Raw genomic sequence first — 23,410 nt, forward strand, 5'->3', positions numbered from 1 at the left:
ATGACTATGGATTACTTTTCAAAACTTTCAAAAGCCACTACAATCTCGTGCACAACCCTATCATAGTCTTGTTGCAAGGTCTTGTAGCTTAATCTTTGAACTTGCAAAAGTGGTTCTAGATAACAACCCTCATTGTGGCTGTTGCAAGTTGCTCAATCATGGCTGCTCTATGGACCATTCTTCTTGGCTTTGAAGCTCTCTCATAGATCTTACATCAGTTTATAAAGATCCTCCTTTTCGGCTCTCTCATCTTCAAGATGCTTTTGCATAGTTGCTAGCTCCTTCTTTGCGATGTCCCCATCCATTCTGACATCTTCAAGCCTATCTCAGAGCTCCTTGATGCGATTCTCTGCTTCTTCTCTTCTATGCCTTTCAATGTCGACCAATTTTTTAGCGGCCTCAACTTGCTCTCATGCCTGCAAGGCCCTTGCTTCTATCTCCTCTACCTTGGCTTCTGCACCCTCCCGGAGAATTTTCTTAAGTTGCATTGTCTTTTTTACATCGGAGGCCTTCTCTTGTAGAAAAGTCACCTTCTGAGACATCTTCTTAGTATATTGCTCAAAAATCCCTTTGAGGGTAGATGTTATCAGGTGCATTGCAACTCCAACGGACTGAGATGACAATTTGGATTTGCCATCCACGCAATTCTTCAAGTTGGTTATCATGCTCTTGGAGATTGTCCTTGAGAAAGAGAGATCACGTCCTTTCAGTTGCTCTACTGCTGCTTGAACCTGCCAGCACTTCATGGTTCATCTCATATCTAGAAAAGAAGTGCATTGTCTTCTTCAACACATCTTGGAGGTCTGTTGGCAAGCTAGAAAGCTTGACTCCACCATCTTTACTAATCTGAGCATTGGGTTATACATCTAGAATATCCTATCTCTTCCACTACTTCTCCAAGAAGTGTGCTTGCAAATTGCCTCCAGGAATGCCTAGAACATTTTCAATCATGCTTTCAGTGATTGTAATCTTTTGAGCTTGACAAACTGTTTGTCCCTCCTTCACCTTCACCTCTTATACGAACTTGGTGAAATTGCTGAGAGCATCCAAATTGGGCTTTTGAAGAGTGAGTGAGGAGCTTCCAAATGTCACGATTTTAAGATCAGGGGAGGAGAGGTTCTCGCACTATGCTGTAGAGGGGTAGGAAAGATTGTGTGAGGAGCTCCCGGACTGTGCAAGGGGGGAGGAAAGATTATGTGAGGGGTCTTCAAACTGTGCAAACACATTTTGGAGCTCGATGTGTCTAGGGGGATCCATTATAAGAGGGGATTGAAGTTGCATGAAGAGGGCAAGGGCGAAAGAAATGGTTGAGAGGAATAGAAGACAAACCATTAGAGGAAATGGAATAGTCATAGAAGACAAAACAGTGAAGGAAATGGAATAGTGGAGGCTTAAGTTTGCAGTCCGAGTGAAAGGGAGAAAGAAACGATCGAGAGGGATAGAAGACAAAATAATGAAGGGAGGAATAGCAGAGGCTTTAAGTTTATAGCCTGACTACAAGGAACTGTCAAGGTGAAAGCCACCATGGTGGTTGGCCCGAATTTTGATTAATTCAAGGCGACAGTACTACCTTCAATGGTAATGAGTGATTAGAGGTAATTAGGCTTCATGATTTACATATGTGGTAATTACTGCCATCTTTCGTCGATGGTGGCATCTAAGATTATGAACTATGTCTGTGGTGGTGGCTAAGATTCCACTAGGATGGTAGTCAATTACCAACCACTATAGTGGCCCATAATTACTCACCCGCTAGTTACCACCATTGGACTTGCATGCACGATCAGTAGAGTGTAATTAATTATAAGTCACAGGGCTTGCATGCTCAGTAGAGTCCATGGTAATGAGTGATTAGAGGGGATTAGGCTTCATGATTTACCTTTGTGGTAATTAATATTCGATGGTGGTGGCTCTCATCAGCCATGTCTGTGGTGAATAAGATCCACTGGGTTGGTAAGTAATTACCAGCCACCACAGTGTAGAGTGTAGTTAATTACGAGTTACCGGGCTTGCGTGCTCATTAGAGTGCACTTAATTACCACAATTAATTACTAGTTAATTATCAATTTATCACCAAGATGGTAGCATCTACAACAATTAGTTATCACCATCGGGCTTGCATGATCAGTAGTAGAGTGCAGTTAATTACCAGTCATCGGGCTTGCATGCTCAGTAGAGTACAATTAACTATCATAGTTAGTTACCAATTAATTACTGGATGATGGTGTCTACTTCATGTTTACCAACTACATTGTAATTAATTGCCACTGTTGTCGGTGGCATCTAAAATTCCACCAGGCTGGCAGTTAATTACCAACCACCACTGCGGTGGCACAATTGATATGGCTCATAATTAAATTTGGATAGTACCGTCCTCGAATTTTGACTAATTAAGGTAGTGGTTTAAAATGGCTCATGATTATTTGGATGGCACACTGAGCCTCCAAGTGAAAAGGGAGAAGAAGATGATGATCCTCGATGGCTCAAACTTTGATTAATATAAGGTCCTTTGCATTTGGCATTTAGCTACTTCACTTTAAAATGGCTCATGATTATTTGGATGGTACTCTCCTTGGATTTTGATTAATTGAGGCAGTAGTCATGATTATTTGGATGGAACACCGGACCTCCAGCCACCACAGTGGCGGAACTTTATAACACAAGATCCGTGGCATTTGGCATTTTGCTACATTGCTCTCATCCGCACTTGCTTTGCTACTTTGCTCCACGCACCCTCCTCCAGCTCTCTTCCACCCATGCTCTACTTTGCTCCACGCTCCCTGCTCCAACTGTCATCACTCATCTGCTCCCCTCCTCATCTGCTCCAATGATCACCCACTCATCTTCACCATGCCTATTGTAACTACTACCACCCCTTGATGCAACGTGATCCCAATATTGTCTGCCTTCCCTTATAAGGTGATTGTGTTGCACTCTGTAGGACTGAAAATACTGGCTCTTGTGGAATTCCTTTGTTCTCTCAATCGATTCCTCACACATTTGCAAGTCATCAGCTTGAATGGCATTCACACCTCTAGCCTCTATATGGTTGTGCTATACAGATGCCTCCTAAACGTTGATGAAGCACTCAGGATTTTCACAGTAGCATACTCTCGTCTTATTGTGGAGGCCATAATCTGCTTCTTGGCAATGCGCATTGTCTTTGGCCTCTCCATCGTCTCCTTCATTGGCTCTCTAAAAAGTTCGAATGTAACAAGCTTGACTGGCAACAATACTGAGTTGTATAAATATCATGTTGCTCAATGAGGCTCATAACCACTCATCAATGGATGGATGTAATCTTTTGGCATCTAAGGCCCTCAGAAATATTTTGGCTCACTGGATGTAATCTTTTGGTCTTGAAGGCTCTCAGCAAAAGCTGAGTTTTTACAAATGTAATCTCTTTTGTTCAATTTGAGGCTCTCAGTATAAACTATTGTTAATTTTTATATAAACCACAGCAAATGTTGAGTGGTTATGGTTGCTAGATGTAATCTTTTGGCCTCTAAGGTTCTCATCAATTGCTGAGTTTTTATAAATGTAAGATCTTCTTTTCAATTTTTGCTCTCAGTATAAATTGTTATTAATTTTTATATAGCGTGTTATTAAATGTAGTGTAATCTCCTATGCTCAAATTTTACGATGAATTATAGTTGATTATCTGGATGGCACCATTGGGCCTTGATGGATCGGAATACTTTTGCTCTCATTTAGGATTTATTACAACAAGAACTAAAATACTAGTAAAGTACAACTACATTTTCCTTGGTTTAGGACTAAAATAGTGCTAAAATAGTTCCAACAACCCCCCACAGTGGTTGCATTGAGATACATTTAGAAATATAAAATAAAACTTTTAGAAAATGCAATTGATGATATGGCCCTTGAGGGGTCCTCTCTAGCAGCAAGGGTCATATTGACATGCATTATACAATATCCAAGATGCCACTGGACAGATATGGCATATCAATCTGGCCCTTGTCCCTAAGGGAACCCCTAAAGGGCCATATCGTCAATTGCATTTTTCTCTGGTCACACTAATATACAACTCCAAGAACCAACGTGGTAATTTTCATTTATCTCCTTCTATTTGTTTACGTGGTGGTCGTCATAGATCTCCTTATGTAATAAGTAAAAATAGGTAACTCCATAACTCCAAGAATTAGTACGGTGGTCACTCCAAGCTATCTTTACATTTTTCTTACTTACATGGGCATGTTACCCGGTGATAGGTGGCAAAGTTACTACAAAAGGCTGGATGATACAAGTGGTCATGCCAGAGACTACGCTACGACGATGTTCAGAATGATAGATTGCATCTCATTATTACGGCAAGAACCAGCGCAGTGGTCTCTCCAAGCCAACCTTGAATTTTCATGATCTGCATGGGTGTGCTACCAATGAGAGGTGTAGCAAAAGGCTGCGCAATGATAGGTGGTCAGGCCAGAGACTGAATTGTGCAAAGCAATGCAGAGATGCACGATAAAGTCAAGCCAGAGACTGTATGTTAGAGCCGTTGTGTGTTGAGCATTGCGGTGTTCAAAATAAATAGATTGCATCTCATTATTGTGCCCATGCGGCATCATGACATTCAAAAAATTTCCAACGAGGGCGCGGGTCTATCCAAAATTCAAAATCTCACTCAGGAGCGCATCAAGTCGTGGCCCCAAAATGGCCTCGAAAATAGTTTCACGATCGGCTACACCCAAGCAAACATTGAACCTCAAGGGATAAATGGTAGAAAATGTTAGTTGGATGAAATTGTAACTCCCAATGTGGACTTGTTTTTTTTTTTTATTATTACAATTGAGTTACAAAATGAAATGTCCTTATGCATTGCAAGTATATATATTAAATTATTATAAAAGTTGAATCACCATTGGTATAGTAAAAATTATAAAGGGGAGTAATAGATTAATGTATTTATATTTACGATACTACGAGCGATGGAATGGTAAGGCTAGTAGAGCATAATGTAGAATAGCCAAATTTCTTGAAATGGATTTAAGTTAGAATAGGCAAATTTATTGAAATTGAATAAAGTTAGAATATTCAGTATAGGTTCATTAGCACAATGCAATATGGCACAAAAAAGCATGACAGTTTCCATCATGCAAGTGATCGAAATTAAACTTTAATTAAGAGAAAAAAGTATAATAAAAAATGTCCTTACGAATTTTGCACAGTAATCGTGATGATAGGTTTAGAACCCACAACCTCAGTCCACTTAGCCACATTGAATTACTATCCACCATGTGGTCTGTTCTTATACAAGTTAGCATTTCACCTAGTCTTACATTAGTTAGGTTAATACAAACCACAGTTAGTACAAACTTATATTTAGGTTAGTTAGGTAATTAGTACAAATTACAGTTAGAGGGCTAGTGTTCTACATTTCGCTTATTTAGGTTAGTACAAACTACAGTTAAAGGGCTAGTGTTCTAAATCTGGATCAGTCTATCTAGTGAAGGGATCATCCAAATGGTTAGCCAGATGGACAGTGGATGTTGTAACGGTTAGTCCAAAGTCATTTGGTGTAATTTGTACAATTAGAGTCGGCTAGGTTGGCTTTGGAATGCCAAATTCTGTAGCCATACAGACGGTTAGATGACATTTCAACTCAAACTCGATTGTTAGGTCTAGGTGAGGTTAGGTCTTACCTCACCTTGGTTAGTACCCATTTTCCATGTGGCACAACATGTGGTAGGGTACCACATGGTAGCTCCTCTAAGAACTTGCATATGAATTAAACCCAAGACCTGGCCAATCCTTATAACCTTATAGGTCTAAAAGGTAAAATATTCATAAGTAGAAAGGTTCAATTTGATCTTTATAACCTTATAGGTCTAAAAGGTAAAATATTCATAAGTAGAAAGGTTAAACTCAAATTGCAAAGGTCTTAAGTGCATGATGCATTTGTACACATTCATAGAAAAAGGAGCTTCCAAGCATATAGCTGTTATGTATTTTCTTTGCTTCTATTGTGAATAACCCTTTCCCTAGCAGGTAGAATTATTTTGAAGGTTTAGATCCCCTTAACCATGTATTTGAAAATGCTATAGCTTGCATGTGACAATTCATAATTCAGATTGGGATGGTCCATAGGTGTTGGAAAGCTCAAGTCCATCAGATTTTACTACATTGGCCTTAATCATTAAAGCAATAAGCTTATCTATGCCAATCAATCATGCAAACTACAAAAGATATATTTGCATAATACTTGAGCATATTGGTTTGTAAAGGAGCATTCAAGCATGCACCCACTCTTGTAAACAATATATTACAATGTCTTCATACAATTTCTTTGAAGGTAACCCCATACCTCACTATGGAAAGCTCAACTCCATCAGATCTTACTACGTTAGCCTTAATCATTAAAGAAATAAGCTTATCTATGTTAATCAATCATGCAAACTGCAAAAGATATATTTGCATAATACATGAGCATATATTGGTTTGTAAAGGAGCATTCAAGAATGCACCCACTCTTATGAACAATATATTACAATGTCTTGACTCTTCATATAATGTCTTTGATGGCACATCAATTGTCAAGTAATCCTCGCTATGGAAAACTGATTGGTCCTTGTGTTGCATTTTTACATGTCATGGATAAAAAGTTATTTCAGGTCACATGCTGAGTAATGCCAACCATAGGGAAACTCGACTTGACAAATCTCAATATAAAAAGATATAGGAATGAGCAAAACCAATGCTAACCATATGGAAACTTGACTTGACAAATCTCAATATAAAAAGATATAGGAATGAGCAAAACCTGACTACAACCATTTCACAAGTTTGTGGAAGAATTCCTTCAAACAATGTGACCATCCCAAGGAAGGTTAAAATGGGGATATGCAACATATGTACAAAATAGGAGGCAAAATGGAAAATCAAATAAATGAAAGAGATACTTTTGTTTGTTTAGTATTTTATGTGTTTTCCATATGCTCTGTGTTAAGTAAGCCCTCTTCTCAATGCCATAATTGTGCTTTCACATCAAGTAAATGAAGCTCTAAAGGTGCCCATAGAGACCAATAACCTATAGAGTAGGAGCAAAGCTTACAAAGAATAGAAAGAAGCATCTTAAGAATTGAGACAAATACTTGAGGAGTATTATTGATAGCATAGGCCAAGAAACACTGACCTCCCACATTTTTTTTATGGTACCAAAGGATTTGAAGGAGGATAATTTTTGTGTAGATGCATCTTGTGGGATTCTAGCCAACTTTTATCAAAAGTAGTTTTGACATATCCAAATGTCCATAATGGCGCCAATCTAACAATCACCATCCTTCATTATATTATTATAGCATGGGAAGGGACTCTTCCTTCGCTCTTTATCTACAATTCGATAGCACAACTAGAGATAACAAGAATTAGACTTTGCTTGCATTTTTAATATGTTAGTGTACAAGGGTCAAACTTGGGTTTTGGTGGTCATACACACGATCAAATTCATTAGATGTTTAACACATTCGCAAAGAAGCTAGCGTGACATGATGCCTTCACTTTGACGAGACTTTGACAAAGATGATTTCGCTTATAAGTGAAGCATATACACCACATCCTCATGTTAGCCATTTGAAAGAGGCATATGGATTTAGAAAGTTTGTGAATGATACAAGAGCAATAAAAAGAAAAGAGTCTAAAATGAGTTTCTCTTGAAAAAAAGAGTCTAAAAGGAACCTTGAAGTTCTACTTAGAGGATTTAATAATTAAGACTAGGGCATTTCATTAATTCTCAACCATTCTTTTTAACGTCCTAGGTAACAAGTTCAATGTTACTTTAAGATGAGAGACTCCCTAGATTATTAGATAATTGATAGTCTAGGTAAGAACTTATATGATTTCATATTTAAGAGAGAGCTTGCATTTCAACCATTCTTAGGTTTAACATCCTCAACATCCTAAGTGTGCACTTGAGCCCAAGTCACCACTAGAATTAAAGACAACACAAAGACAAACTTCTATAATACAATCCTGCTTGGGCTTATTTTTTGGAATTGCGTAGTGTAAATTTTCAAAATGCCATTAAAAGTTTCACCGGATTTCTCTTCTAGTATATTGGATAAACCCTAAAATTTTCACCCAACATTTTTAGATTGTTAGCATTTTATTTTGACGATACGCTGTCCTGCTCCCGAAATTTGTTATTAAAACTTGGTTTCTCTGTACTGCCATTTATCTTTTCTAAACCAGTCATCTTTTGCAGGTTCGCATCTACCTCAGAAACAGTGGCAAGCTCCGTTTCCTTGTCGCTCTCTGGGATCTTCCGTCGACAATAGCTTGCATAGAGTACAAGCTGGCAAGCGCCTAATAGCGCCCCGAGTGCGTTTGGAATCTGCGCAAGAAACGCATAAAGTAACCGCCTAGGAATTTGGGGAAACAACGTTGCTGAACTAATAGGTAAGAGAGAGTCACCGTCACAAAGATGTCAAAGTGTATCGCTGCGTAGGTCGTCCACACGAGGCCATTGAGAAAGGAAGCAAGGGACAGGTAAAACGGCATGTATTTAACACTTTTAGTCTCAATCACATGTTTCTGCCACGCAAAAAACCATAAAGGTTCAGCCCAAGCTCGACATATGTGTAATCTTCTCCGTTCTTTCAAACTAGCGAACACAAACGTTGCTGCTGCATGGATGGACATTTGAAGACGTCTAAACTTCACCTGTTAGGAGGAATTGGGGTTTGGGACATCAAAATATCAGGTCAAAAATGAGTACGCCTGCTAATAACTAGACCACATTTAATGCTACCAAGACAGAAGAAGTCCAAAAAAAATCGAATCAAACTGTTTGTGCGCCCCAGCTCTCCATACGTCCGTTCGAACACAGAGATTGAAAACACATTTTCAGTTGCACGCTTCAGAAATTTAGAATAACAAGAGTTGAGACTTCGAAATATACCATAATTGTTAAAGGCGATGCATACATGCAAGTGCCAATGAAAACGCACAGGCTCCCCACCACTAACGTTCTCTTCTCATGTGTGTGCGCTAATGTTAAGATTAAAATTACGATGATGGTGAAAACGGAGACGACTGCGATGAGCATGCGCAGCACTTTGATCTGGAAGCATGTGCAATAGCGCGATTAGCTTCACCAGGTGACAGACATTATATACGTGTCCGGTGAATGTGAGATGGGACGAAGATAAATTCGTAATACTTGTCGCTTGTATTGTGTACTGGAAGCATACCCGTTCTTTTCTGTTGGCATTAAAGAAGAAGATACAGATGTATGCCATCTCCAAGGCGGCTCCTGTAGAGTTTATTGTCACCACAAGCAGGCTATGAGGGTGGACCACGGGTATCCCATAGAAGACCCATAGCAGACAGTTCAAGAGGGTTACGACATAGGGTACACCGGAGAACTCTTTCGTGGATTTCCATTTCACAATCTTGATAAACGTCGGGCTGCAAAGCGGAGCAAGCGCTGAGATCGGAAGGAAAGGGCATTTCAAAATCTCCACAAAGTAAGCTTGAAATTTCGAAGCAACACTGCGTCAAATGAATTCCAATACACCATTGCAATAATTCAAGAGATGCAGATACTGCGTGGCTTGCCAGCTGCATGCAACTCAACAGGCCAAGAGAACCATGGTACTCACAGGGGGGAAAGAAACAGGCCAAATGAAATTGCATTGCCTGCAAAATTCAAAACGTGTTATCAAGGCTTCAGCATTTAGAGTTTGCATCGATACAAATGAATGCATTTTCAAAGAAGCTGTGCACAAGTACCTAAGATTCCAACGGCTGTGCGAGCCGTATCCGCGGCTGCCATCGACTACAGCCCGAAAGCCGAACCAAATGCGTCGGGTTCGCCTTGCACGTCTAGGACTTAGAACAGGACCAGAACCTAAAACTGATATACAGATAACAGAAAATCTGGAAATATAACTCAAGTTCAGTGGCATAGATCAACTCCAAATCGGTCGAAAGAAGATAAAACTAACGGAAGTCTGGTCGACCTTATTAAAAGAACTGAGTTACTCACTCTTGCTCTCAAATCCAACTCTTTTCTACATGTGGACGATTTATAGACCCAATTGTAGTCATTAGGGGGGGAAAAGGCATGCAGTTTTGCACGTAAGTATTGATGTTGTGTCCAGCAGTCCAGGACCTCCAGGCTCCTACCTGCTTGTAAGTAATCTAGGTACTCTCTCTCTCTCTCTCTCTCTCTCCCAATGTCTTGCTAAGGTGCAATCCCACTTTGGGAGTGCTTTTGAATGCACTCTCATTATGAAATGTTAACTATACATAAATCAATGTCAATAAAACGTCTATCCAATATGGGAACTTTTAGTAGGCTACAATAGTGTGGTGTTGGGTAAGTTGCTCCATATGTTAGAGTCCACTCTGAGATCCAAACAAGTTTAAGCTATGCATCATATTTTGTAAATTTTCTTATTTATCAATGTTGAAGTCACCTTTTATAGTTGTTTTGTTGTTTTGAGTTGTTTAGTTCCTCCGCTGCCTTTTATGCCACTTTGTAAGCCTTCCTCACATTTGCAAAGGAGAGGAGATATCAACCTACATCTATCTAAGGAAATGCACATGGAAGCCTAGTCTAAATACTTATCCATGTCACAACAACATAAGAAGAAAAAAATTAGAATTAATGAAGAAAATATGAGTAAAACTCTAAATCAAAGGTAGCTCAACACCAATGCATGAAATTTCGTTAATAACATTGGACACAAATGAGAACTAAAAGGAAAAAAATTTCCTTGAAAAATGGTACTTTGGCACTTGGAAAGGAAAAGTGTGCCAAAAATAGTCATGTATAAGTCTATTATCTTATATAATTTCCTTTATTTTAAAGAATTTATGATTTGGTATAATGATCCTTCAACGATATTTGAATTTTGATTTTATAAAACAAGGAAAAATAAGTGAATCACGCCATCTTATTCTACAAGTTCATCCTCTTTTGTGTCAACCCTATGCAAGATGATTATCATCATTAGATGGTGAAGTGAATGAGCTAGCCTCCTCAACATTGTGAACTTAAACATTCTCTTGATCTTATGCAAACCAATAAAAGGATTGTGTAGACCATAGACTATATTTTCATTGTGGTATAGTCTTTAGTATGTATCAACTTGATTTTTTATAATTTCACATGGGCCTCTTGAAAAGAGTGGAGAAGATCATTCTTGCATTTATTAGCTAATAAGAACTTTTATTTTGGTGTTATGAATGTTCTTCACAATAAACTCATTGCTCAACTTGTGGGAATGCATTTTGCTTCATATTGCTGTATGCATTGCTGGACTAGAGATTATTTCAAGCAAATGTATTCATTGTTGCATTGAGACCAATCAAGCACATATTCAATATTGTTTCTGTTCTCTTTATTGCCTACTGCTTTTGCATATTCATGTTAGAAAACAAGGAAGTATCTTTGACATAGGATCCACTCATAGTAGTTCTCTTTTAATAAAGGAACATTATGAAAGAAATAATGGAGGAAAAACTCAAGAAAGTGTTTCTAGCCGTTGCATTATTATTAGTGAATACTAAAACGTATTAAGGAAAAATGGTGTCTCAAATGATCATAGTGGAATGGGTGCTTATCACCGTGTACCAAGTACATTACCACACATTGAAAATCATTCAGCAATGTCAAGAGGAGCCAAGACAACTAGTTATACAATACCTATATCTTTAGGTTTAAGTTTGCTTATCATAAAAGATCTAAATCTATAAATCATTTTCAAAGAATCCATAATGAATATTACTAGAAAGATTATATAAAACAAGCTTTTAAAAATCAAATTTCTTTGCCAATGCAACAAATCGTTCTCCACTTGGTATCTCCACAATTACATACAAAAGAAAACAAAGAGTATGCTCAAAACAAAGGAAATTCACACTATCATGCATGTTGCACAAAAGGAAGCGAGGCTTTGCACATCACCATCACCATCATCTTGAATTATAATCAAAGTGTCACTTGCGCAAGCCTACTCCAACATTATCTTAGACTTGTAATGCTATAGTTTTTATGAGAGGACTGAGATTAGAGTACAACTTAGAAGAAACCTAGTACACATTAAATCAAAGAATCATTCAAGGAATGGGATCATGCCTGCTCCAATGTAATATTAGACTTTTAATGCTATGGTTTATGCGAGAGGGTTGAGATTAGACCACCACTTAGAGGAAAGAATCTTCAACAAGATGCATTAAATAAAAAATTGTATGACCAATTAAATGTGTTCCTTCAAATGTACACTAACAATAGTCACAAACATACTAGCCTAATGATATGTATCTTTTATAAAAATTCCTCCTTATGAAAGACCTACCTATCATGTATGACCTTGACAACTTGAAGATGTTATTAGGATTTAGTGCCCATCACAAGCACATATTGTCCATCATTGATGTCTTATTGAACATTTTGCAAGAGATTAAAAGGAAAAAAGACTCCAATTTTTAAGAGAAAAAGCATTTTGTAGTGGGTGCAATCACTCTACATTGTTATGAAAACTAGAGTACATTTCAAAAAGAGCACATCACATTTGTAAAGAAGTAGATCATATTACTCAAAGCCATATGGTGTCAAAAAACACCTTAATACAGTCTCTCTTAACATCATCTTAACATCACATTTGTACAAGAAGTAGATCATATTACTCAAAGCCATATGGTGTCAAAAAACACCTTAATACAAAGCCATATGGTGTCAAAAAACACCTTAAAGCCATATGGTGTCAAAAAACACCTTAATACAGTCTCTCTTATCTAAGTCTAGAAGATCTCATCATTGGTCTCTCTTATCTTCTCAACAACCCAATCCTTCACTGCCTCCACAGCTGTATCCTCAACATAATTACATGCGAAGAAGAAGTTTAAGCAATCACAAATTGTTTCTTTATAATTTCTCTGAGAGGCTCTTATTGTTCTCTCAGCATCCGCATCAAGTCGCCCATGACGAGAGCTGCGATAACGCAGTTTACTTAAGAAGTCTAATAGATCTTGTCATGCTTTTATCATACGTCTTAGAAGTCTTTCACTGTCAGCTATCTTGAGAGTCTCCTCCCTCTCTGCGTGCCTTTGTGCAGCAAATTCCTCTCTCTCCATGTGTGTCAAAGGAGAACCTTGTCGAATTCTGGCCAATGCAAGTCTTTCTGGTGGTTTTTGGGCTGAGGCAATGAAGACTGTAGTGCATGTGATCAATAGATCACCTAGTAAGAGTTTGGATGGTAGTATTCCTGAAGAGGCATGGAGTGGCAAGAAGCCCTCTTACTCTCATTTGCATATATTTGGGTGTGAGGCATATGCACATGTGCCAAAAGAGCTTCGAAAGAGGAAATGCATCTTTCTGGGTTATGGTGAAAGTGGAGAGATGGGCTATCGTCTCTGGGATCTAGAAGCAAAGAAGATCATACGCAGCCATGATGTAGTCTTCAATGAGAAGAAGATGCATAAGGCACCCATGAGGGATGTGGAAATGAGGAGAATCACTTTCCAGGATGTGAATCCACCTGCATATGTTGATAGACAGCAAGCTGTCCATGCACCAAATGTGCAAGTGATGGTACCACCAATCAAGGGTAGATAAGGGATCTAAGTGACTTATCATGGCATTGGAAGTGATAGCTTGTAATCAAGTATGATAGATTCTCAAGATTTGATGACATCAACTTTCAAGAATGCTTTATGTCTAGACATTCATCTTGCATTCCTCTTTGAAGCTTTTAAGAGGTTTGGAAGGCATAATGTGAAGATTTTCTTCAATGTGTACTTCAAGGTGAGAGTCTCCTTGCTATTCTCAATAGTTATATTATATAGGCCATATGTCCTCGTCATGTCTTGAGCCTACTAGTCCATAGAAATCACAATACATAGAGTCCTAGAGTGATATAGACATACATTGAAGTATAGTCTCCATAAAACTCAAGGATCAATGAGAAAAAGTTAATGCATTGATGTTTGGGGCCTACTAAACTTGAGTCTATACTTGATTCCTAATGTTGACGACCAATGAGGTGGTAGATTGTAGGTGGGTCTAAATCAAGAAATTGGACTAAATCACATGCTCTTTTAGATAAATGCACTACTTGTTCAAACATGCAATCCTATTCCATGCAAAGTTATAGGGTTCTTATCTATATATATCGTCCCTTGATTATAAGCTCGTGGCTAGACTACAATACCGTATTATCAAATATGAGATATAGAATTATGGTTCCCTACATGTGCACATTATGTTTGGAGGGTCCAATCAATATGGACTATGTTGCCTACATGATTGATGCCCATATTTCTGTACTTACCACAAGATGAAGACACTCCTTGAGGATTGAGTTGAGCAATGGTCGTGGTGCCTTGTCCAAACTAAGCAAATTCATACATGCCAATTATCATGCAACACAAAAAACTAATACTACTTCGCAAGGGCATCTTATGATAGGCTTCATCTATTGGTAATGTACATAAGCACGTTTTAAAGCTAAAAATATATTTCATAAGTGAGTCATACTATATAGACACACCATTTTAACAACTCAAAAGCATTACTATGCAATGTAATTTTATTAAAGAAATTTCCACGATGTGACATAATTTTCAAAAATAAATTGCAATGATGGTATTTTAGAAAGAAGGTAAGATGTCCCACCAAATTGTAGCTTTGTTATACAATACGCAAATTCTAAGAAACATGATATTACATGCATGGCCTTCTTATATTAACATTTAACCCATCATCTCCCATGCGTCCCCAAACCCTACGTGAAAGTGGACACACATTCCAATACTCAACACACTCAGTAATGAGGATGAGAGAGAACACCATAGTTGGCCATTCAAAATGCAAACTCTCTATCGTACCCCCCCTGAACCCTAATGTGGGTTGCCCTAAGTCCATAAGGACTATTCACACTATAACTTAGAATCCATTCTAGAGCCCTCAGTACTCCTAACCCTCTATACAACATATGAACAAATGTAAATACCATATGTAAGTGGATGACGACCAGCCCAATGACCCATACTCCAACACTCCCTCATTATTGGATGGTCTTTATATCACAAAGTGATAGACAAGATTTGAACTTTTCAAACTTCTCATGAGGCAAAGCTTTTGTGAATAAATCTACTGCTTGGTGGTCCTTGGACAAAAATTGAGTTGCCTGAACAATTCCTTTCTCAACTTAATGCTGCATGAAATGATAGCAGACGTCAATGTACTTTGACTTATCATGATATTTTGGATTCTTTGCTAAGGAAATGGTACTCTGATAATCATAAAAGATAACTGTAGCACCATATTCTTGGATTGCACCAAGATCCTCCAAGAGCCTTCGATGCCCGGATTGCTTCACATGTGCACTGTGCAAGAGATATATCTTCAGCCTCTATTGTAGATAGTGCTATGGTTTCTTGCTTTCTACTTCATCCTAAGTTGTTTACATGCTTCTCTTCTTCTTCTTCTTTGATGGAAACTCTCTTCCATTTCGTTACATTTTGTATTTTTACTCTTGGATTCAAGACTCTCTACCTCAAATCATCATCTAGTACCCTCATGGGGCAATTACCATTTAAAAATATATTAGTTGTATTATTTTTTAATGGATGCCACCTTCTAGAATAGATCTATTGGTAAGAACTTTGGTGGGTTGACTCTGTAGCAACTAGACACCACTTTAAGAGGCATTTTCTAGTTTAATCAACCACTTTATGAGGGTCCCAAGAGGCAAAGCATCTTAAGAGCTTTTGCCTCTATTTTTCCATCGTTTTGGATTTGCTATTGTTATTTTTGACTTGGCTATCATCATTTCCAACTCAATTTCTCTAGTTTTGAATAAGTCACACTTATTTGTTGAATGGTGCCTCTATTTTGGGCTTATTTTATGCTATTGCCTCTAAAATGCAGATTTTAGACCTATTAATGCACATTACTCAAACATTTGTTTTTTCACACACTCAACCAATTTCAATGAAGATAGAAGTTACACATCAATTTCAAGAAAAAATAGGTTAAGATTAAGTAGAGATTAAGTAATACATAGGGTTCCATCCCTATTTTTGTGATTTATTGTCAATTCACATAGAGGAATGTGCATCTACTTCAACATTAGTTCTATTTAGTGACTTTTGAGTTGGTTTTGATAATGAGCAATTCAACTTGCAATTGTTTTGGAATTGCATTTGGTTTCCATACATTTGTGGTTATCCCTAGCCGTTTAGGCCCTTTTGTATCTTTCTTCTAAAAATTTTGGGGATTTTCTCTCCATTGCTTGCATTGTTGTAAATACATTCAGCGTGTGTTTGTTTAACCAAGCTAATATTAGCTCGTGGTAACATGATGGAGAGCATTTATTTGCTGAAGAAACCTTATACATTTATTCATTTTTTTAAACAATGGGGCTTAGAATGATAATATCTTTGATGGAGCATTATTGCAAGAGGAAAACCTTGGTATAATTAGTTACTCATTATGGAGTTTCATGGTTCAAATATCTTGGTTTTCAAAGATTTATGGGGACTGGTAAATGTGGATAAACCCCATCTCATAGATGCTGCACCTAATGCATTAAGCACACTTGGTGGAACACAAACAATGATCATGGCTAGATGTACACTTGTAACAATTGCACCTATCATAGTTGATTAGAGAAGATGGGATTCCCATAACACATAGGCAGTTAACTTCCTTGATTTCTTGTCATTCAAAAATTTTATTATTCCTCTCATTAGTTCTTGCATGGCATGTCTTACAATCCATGTATCGACCAAAGAATGAGGCAAGGGTTTCACTTCTCAAGGAAAGCTTGAGAATCTAAATGTGCATGAGGGTGGCAGTATGTTAGAGCATTTGACTAAGATTCAAGATCTTAGAGAACAAATCCTAGGTATTTCTAAGATTATCTCATAAATACCTAGAATTTGCTCTCTAAGATCTTGAATCTTAGAGATTATCTCTACAAAATACTTGATCTCTAGGGCATCATAGTAATTGTCAAGTCTCTCACTTTGTCTTTGATGGGAAATTCTTAGCCTTTTGAGTTTGAGGGGGCTTGTGGGTTTTTTTTTGTAGGATATAGGCAACGAGGAATAAATCTTCCTCTCTCATAGTAGTGAGACAACACTTGCTATTCAAATAGGACTCAGGGAAAGTAAGAAGGTGGTATGCATTCTAAGGCTACCTCATTATAGCCATCTAACAAGGTGAAGGGTGATGTAGGCAAAGCAAAATAGAAGGAAAGATTCCATGTTTTAAAAATCGACATCATTGTATACATGAATGTAAGAAAATACTAAAAGGGAGAAAAACAGGAAAGGTAGAGTGTCACTTAATTTCTAATTCTTCAAATGTTGATAAAGATGATACTTCAACAACTTATGTGTGGCTAAAGACCAATACATAGTTGTGATCCCAATGTTGAGTGATACTTTAAATGCAACTAGGCATTTCGACAATGGCACAACTAGGCACATTACATAGTTGTGATCCCAATGTTGAGTGATAGTCTAAATGGAATTGGGCATTTTGACAATGGTACAACTAGGCACATTACTTCTCAAAAGCTCTTGTTTGTTGTTTTGCAAACTACTACTCTTCGCAAAGTGATATCATATGCCAACAATTCTCCATTTCTCTCACAAGATTTCTTAATATTGATTTGTGTTCAATGGATGGAAAAGCTTTGTGCCTTTTAGATGCAATTTATATACTAGGAATAAAGAAAAATTGACTTTTAATTTCCTCTTTTGATGCAAGTGAATATGTTGTCATTTTATAGGATGCTCAATGCATTGTAAGAGCTAGATAAAAATACAAGATACTCACTACAACCACTTTACATCATGGTTTATATCAGGTGAAAAAATATGATAGCAACATGAAAATTGCTTGTGTGGCAACAATAACAATGGAAGATGTAGAATTCTAACATTCCAAATTCGGCCATGTGAACTATGGTAGTCTGCACAGATATTAATATGGCATTGAATATGCCTACACTAGAGACCTCTCAAAAGCATGTTAATGAAGGATGTTTTTGGGAAAGGTGCATAGGAATTGATTTCTAAGAGAGGGATCAATTAGGGCCATAAAAAATTTTCACCTTATACACATAGTAGTATATGCAGTCCCATGAGACACCATCCTTGGGAAAGAATATGTACCTTGTGACCTTTATTGATGACTACATGAGTCTACACTCTCACGGAGAAGTCTTTTGTATTCATCTATTTGTAACATTTATTTTCCATGGCTAAAAAATAGATAGGGTGCAAGGTGCAAACTCTATACTTTGAGGACAGACAAAGGGGAAAGCACATATCAAATGCTTCTATGGCATATTTGCAAGAAAAAGACCTTAAAAATTACTATATAGTGCCATACATATCTCAAAAAAATGGTGTTTTTGAGAGGGAAAATAGACCTTTGATAGAGATGGCCAAATATATGATCCTCATAAATTTTGGATGGAAGCCATCACGTGGGCCACACATACTTTTTATAGATGCTTGAACAAATCCTTGAAACCATTTCACCCTTTGACGCTTGGCATGATTGGAAACCCTAATTTGATTTCCTTATGATATTTGGTTGCATAGTGGAATGCATTTTTGTTGGCTAGATAAATGACAATAAGTATTGATATCTCTATGGTCCTCACACTCAATTTTGTAGATAAAGATGTGGGTTTTGTAGAGAACTTCCTTGACTGAGTTTGAAAGACAACTACCTATAGGCTCACTAAAAGTATTTAAAGGGTTAGCAACTACAGATAGTAGATTAGAACAATCTTTAGACTATCAAAATTTGTAGTCTGAATAGTAGACCTTGGATCAGTATTTGTATCCTAAATAGTAGACTTTGGATCAGTATTTGTAGCCTACATAGCAAAATTGGATGCTCTAAATCGGGATCATGAGCAGATCATGATGTGGAAGAAATCACTAGATATGAGAGAAAAATTAAACAATAAGCTAGATCAATCCCTCAATGGCATATATAAACTTTTGAAGATAGTAAGATGTCACCCATTCTCTTAAGTAGAATAATAATTTCAAAGGAACTAGAAGGATGACACTATACTAACACAACTTTTTTTTTCATGAAAAAGACTTCTATTAAATATGGAACCGGAAATACACCATGTTGTGCATGAGAAAACCCCCCTAAAATAGGGAATAGAAAACTAAAAATGACCTGGAAAGAAACCAAGGTTGAGGCTGAAAGTGCCACCTCAACCGTGTTGTAGTCTCTAAGAAAAAGGAGAAATCCCTCCATTCCCTAAGGAATATAACCCTCCTGGCTGAGGCTACCCTGGATGAACCCTGCATCCTCGCCCAATTGGGCATCAATGTGTGTGAACGGTGTCAGTCCAATTGGCCATCAGTTTGTGTGAATGGTGTCAGTTGCCCAAATACTGGCCAGGGTGTCCTGAGGGAGGGACCTGAGATCCCATCTAAAGGCTCTCCCATGCTTGCAATCCCATAGACAATTATGAATTTTGTAGCAAGGCACTACTGAATCCAAGCATCAAGTGGCCTCTTCTGCTCTTCCCTTTGCAAAGCTGCCAATTGCTGGCGAATACAAATCTTTCCCCTGATAATCTCACATCTCCTGGTACTAGCAACTAGATGATAACAGTTGCTAATATGAGAGAGGACTTTTGGCATATGTGAAGGTGAGGGAACTCCGTTGTGCACATGGGAAACCCAGATCTACAAAGTCGTCTCAAAGAGGTCCTCCTCTATATAAAGGATATCCTACAGGAATCCTAATGTTGGCAAACTGTCCTCTCAAGTGCAACTTGAAAACCATTAGAACCACCACAAAGTGATATGAAGTGGAAACCCCAGAAGCAATGCAAAACTGATCCTCCTCCATCGAAGGCCCAATCCTCAACATAAAATCAATCGATCCATGCATGGTTAGGCATCGTAACCTCTTGTTTGACCAAGAAAAGAGGAGTGTGAAAACATCGTTAAACCAAACATCTTTGCCATTGAAATTGAAGAGGAAGGCATCCCACATTTCCCTCTGTACGTTGCATTTGTAATGCTTGTTTAGGAAAATAAAGTATGCAAGCTAATGAAGGCCATCTTTGTATGAGAGCATTTATGCACACTTGACTAGTCAGGTCATAATATGAACACATGATGTTGAGATAAATCCTCAACACTCTAGTTTTAGACCTATTGGGTCTACCAAATGCAATCCTTTGATTATGTAGCTACTTTAATTGTTGTGTATAAGGGGCATCAATTGTAGTTCTTCATTTGCATTTTGTGAAATTAGTCAACAATCACGTTTAGGATAATTCATAACAAATTTTTCCATGCTCTTTGTGAATTGGAGTGATAGCCTCATTCGATTTAACAAGTTTCTCTTATAAATTTATTATAGCTTCAATTGATCCTAAGAGAACCCATTAAGCATATTTGTATATAACATCAATGGACACATTGGAAATCAATAAATCTAAGTGTGGGTCAAATGACATCATAATTTGTTTGCTGGTGGAGAAATCCCTTGGGTTGACAATAACCTCGTTAAACAAATTAGATGCATCCTAATCTACAAGGGTCTATACAAGTACTCACATGGTGGTTGGAAGCAATTCTTTATAGTATCGAGAACCCTTGCATCCTAAAAGGAGGGTATTTCGATGATTATTTTTCTCCACTTCTTCTTCCTTGTATCAACCGAGCATGTCTAATTTTGATGGAGCTACTATCAATTGAATAGCACTTCTAATGACCTATAATAGGGATCCATTTGGTGCAAGTGCTACAATACCCTCAATTGATGTTGAGTTTCTTGACATCCTGAGCAATTTACCCATTGTTTTTAAATGCCGTAATGAAAACATGTCTAAGTTAGTACTATCATAAAAAACAAAGTGCCATTCCTATTTGTCCACTCACTCTTTTTTTCCTTGGTATGCCTTGAATTTACATAGGGAAAGAAACAAAGAATTAAATTTTGTTAAATTCTTTGGAAGACCAATGGGTCTATGAGACTTTCTTCTATGCAGACCCCTTTACAACGAGCCTTGCCTTGTACCTCCTTTTTCCTCTGTCTTCTTCCTTCACCCTGGAAACCCATTTATTCTGCAATGCTATTTTTCCTATAGGCAAGCAAGCCAAATCCCAAGTCTGGTTTTCTACCAAAGAGTCCATTTCCTCTTCCATGCCTCGCTCCCACTTCTTTTTGGATTCTATGTACATTGCTTCTTCATATGTTTCTAGTTAACCAAATTAGCTCGCAAAAACATAATAGAAAGAAGGAGAAAATTGCTCAGATGTTCTACTTACCCTCGTAGACCTTTTAAGTGCACCTGGAGGAATTTGAGGTTCTTGCTACTACTGCTACTACACATTCTCATTTTCTACAACCTTTGGAATTTCATCTCCTGTGATTTCATCAAGAGTTGTGTATTTTGTGTGTGCATTTTCTTTCTTCCTTTTATGCAAGTGATCTTTATACATTACAGTCTCATTGAAAACAACATATATGCTCCTAATGATTTTGTTATTTTCATAATCCCACAGAAAATAACCAAACTTAATACCTCCATATTCAATAAAGATGCACTTCTTGGATTTTGCCTCAAGCTTTGTTCTTCTTATCAACATGGACAAATGATTCAAAACAAAAAATCTTCAGAAAAGAATAGTTAAACTTTTTACCTGTCCATGACACTTGTGGAATGCCACCATGTAAGAAACTTGGAGGTGATATGTTTATCATCAAGAAAATAGCTCTATTCACTACTTCAATCCAAAGTTGTAAGGGCAGTCCTATATGTAGTCTCATTCTCCTTGAACACTCCATAAGTATTTTGTTCATCCTCTCTGACATAGGATTTTCTTGTGGCATTCTTAGAGTTTTCTCTCTACAAATTGCATTGTATGAACAGTGACTATCAAACTCTTTGCTGCAATATTTACTTTCATTATCAGATGTGAGAGCCTTCAACTTCTTTTCTTCCTCATTCTCAAACAAAGCTTTCCATCTCTTAAAAATTTCAAAGACATTAGATTTTCTTTTAATGCAATAGAATCAAAATTTTCAAGTTGCATCATCAATAAAAGTAACATAATAGTGAGAACCACCAAGAGATGATACATCAATAGGACCCCATACATCTGTATGCATAAGCTCTAACTTTTCTCTTGTTTTTTATTCCAACTCTTAGAAATCTATCTCTCTTCGATTTTCCATAAACATAGTTCTTACAAAAATCCAAATCAACCTACTTCAAACCTAGCAACAACTTTCTTGAGTGAATAATCTACATCCCCTTCTCTTTCATGTGTACGAGCCCTTCATGCCATCGAGTTGTATCTTCTCCTATAGAAGCTAAAGCAATAGAGGAATAAGCATTACTGGTACATAAATACAACATACCTACCTTGGGTCCTTTTGCTATTAGCATTGACTCTTTTGTGACCCACAAATTTCTTGCAAATGTGAATGTGCAAACTTCATCATCCAATTTCCTTGCTAAAATTAAGTTTTTTTTTACAATCAAGAGCATGCTTTACCCCCTTTAGTAGCCATGGGTTTTAATTCTTCAATTTTATCAATACCTTGCCTTTTCCAAGAGCCTTCAATGCTTCATCATCACCTAAATGAACAACTCTAAAATCACCTTGAACATAGTCTTGAAAATATTTCCTATGATGTGTAGCATGAAATGAAGCCCCTGAGTCCACTACCCAACATCAGTGATAGTATCCAATGAAAGAATTAAGGCATCTTGCAACACACTACCTCCTACATTTGCTTCTTGCACAACCAATCTTGCATCTTTCTTATCCAACAAGTAAGAAGATACAAGATACAAGCAAATATATATACTGCTCTCTTGCTATGTAAGCCACACCCTTATCTTATAATTTTGACCACACAACTTGTAAGCATGCATGCACCAATTTTCATGTATTTTTGGCTTCGGAGGCACTGCCCCCAAACCCCCGCCAAGGGAGACCAAGCCCCCAATGATGTTCTTGGGAGGTGTTGCCCCCCTACCTCCCCCCCTCTTCATGGAATAGATATAAGCATGCCTTGGTACAAATCATGGCCAAAAAGACAATCTCCAAAAAAAAGATCAAGTTCCACATACAACAAAGCGATGTTGATGAAGGAGGAAAGTCAAGGCTAGTTCTAAAATCATCCCTAGTGGTGCCTCTTATTTTGGAAGGGGACGTAAGGCAGGCTGGAAGATTTACAAGGTTAGTTTTAAAATTGACCTTGGTGCTATCTCTTATTCTTGAAAGGTCTTTCCTTGATGTTGTATGATGATTGCCAAGTTTAATTTTAAAACCATCCTTGGTGGCACCTATCCTTCTTACAAGGGACCTTGGTGGCAGCTCTCCTTCTTACAAGGGAGAGCCTTGTTAATGGAATAATATGCCAAGGTTG

General features: G+C 37.6%; 1 protein-coding gene across 1 annotated transcript; it reads right to left on the reverse strand.

Moving 5' to 3' along the window:
* Positions 1-8,119: 8,119 nt before the first annotated feature.
* LOC147889166 (bidirectional sugar transporter SWEET5-like) lies at positions 8,120-9,807 on the reverse strand. Its single transcript, XM_087391994.1, has 6 exons — positions 9,748-9,807; positions 9,618-9,654; positions 9,207-9,423; positions 8,915-9,076; positions 8,428-8,547; positions 8,120-8,347 (listed from the first exon to the last, which is right to left on the reverse strand). The coding sequence occupies exons 1-6, from the start codon at positions 9,788-9,790 to the stop codon at positions 8,120-8,122; spliced, it is 807 nt and encodes a 268-aa protein (XP_087248120.1). The 5' UTR covers positions 9,791-9,807.
* Between the last annotated feature and the right edge of the window lie 13,603 nt (positions 9,808-23,410).

The sequence above is a fragment of the Dipteris shenzhenensis genome, chromosome 20 (assembly GCF_047967505.1).
Source record: "Dipteris shenzhenensis isolate YYH24624 ecotype China chromosome 20, Dip_SZ_1.0, whole genome shotgun sequence".
Classification (NCBI taxonomy): domain Eukaryota; kingdom Viridiplantae; phylum Streptophyta; class Polypodiopsida; order Gleicheniales; family Dipteridaceae; genus Dipteris; species Dipteris shenzhenensis.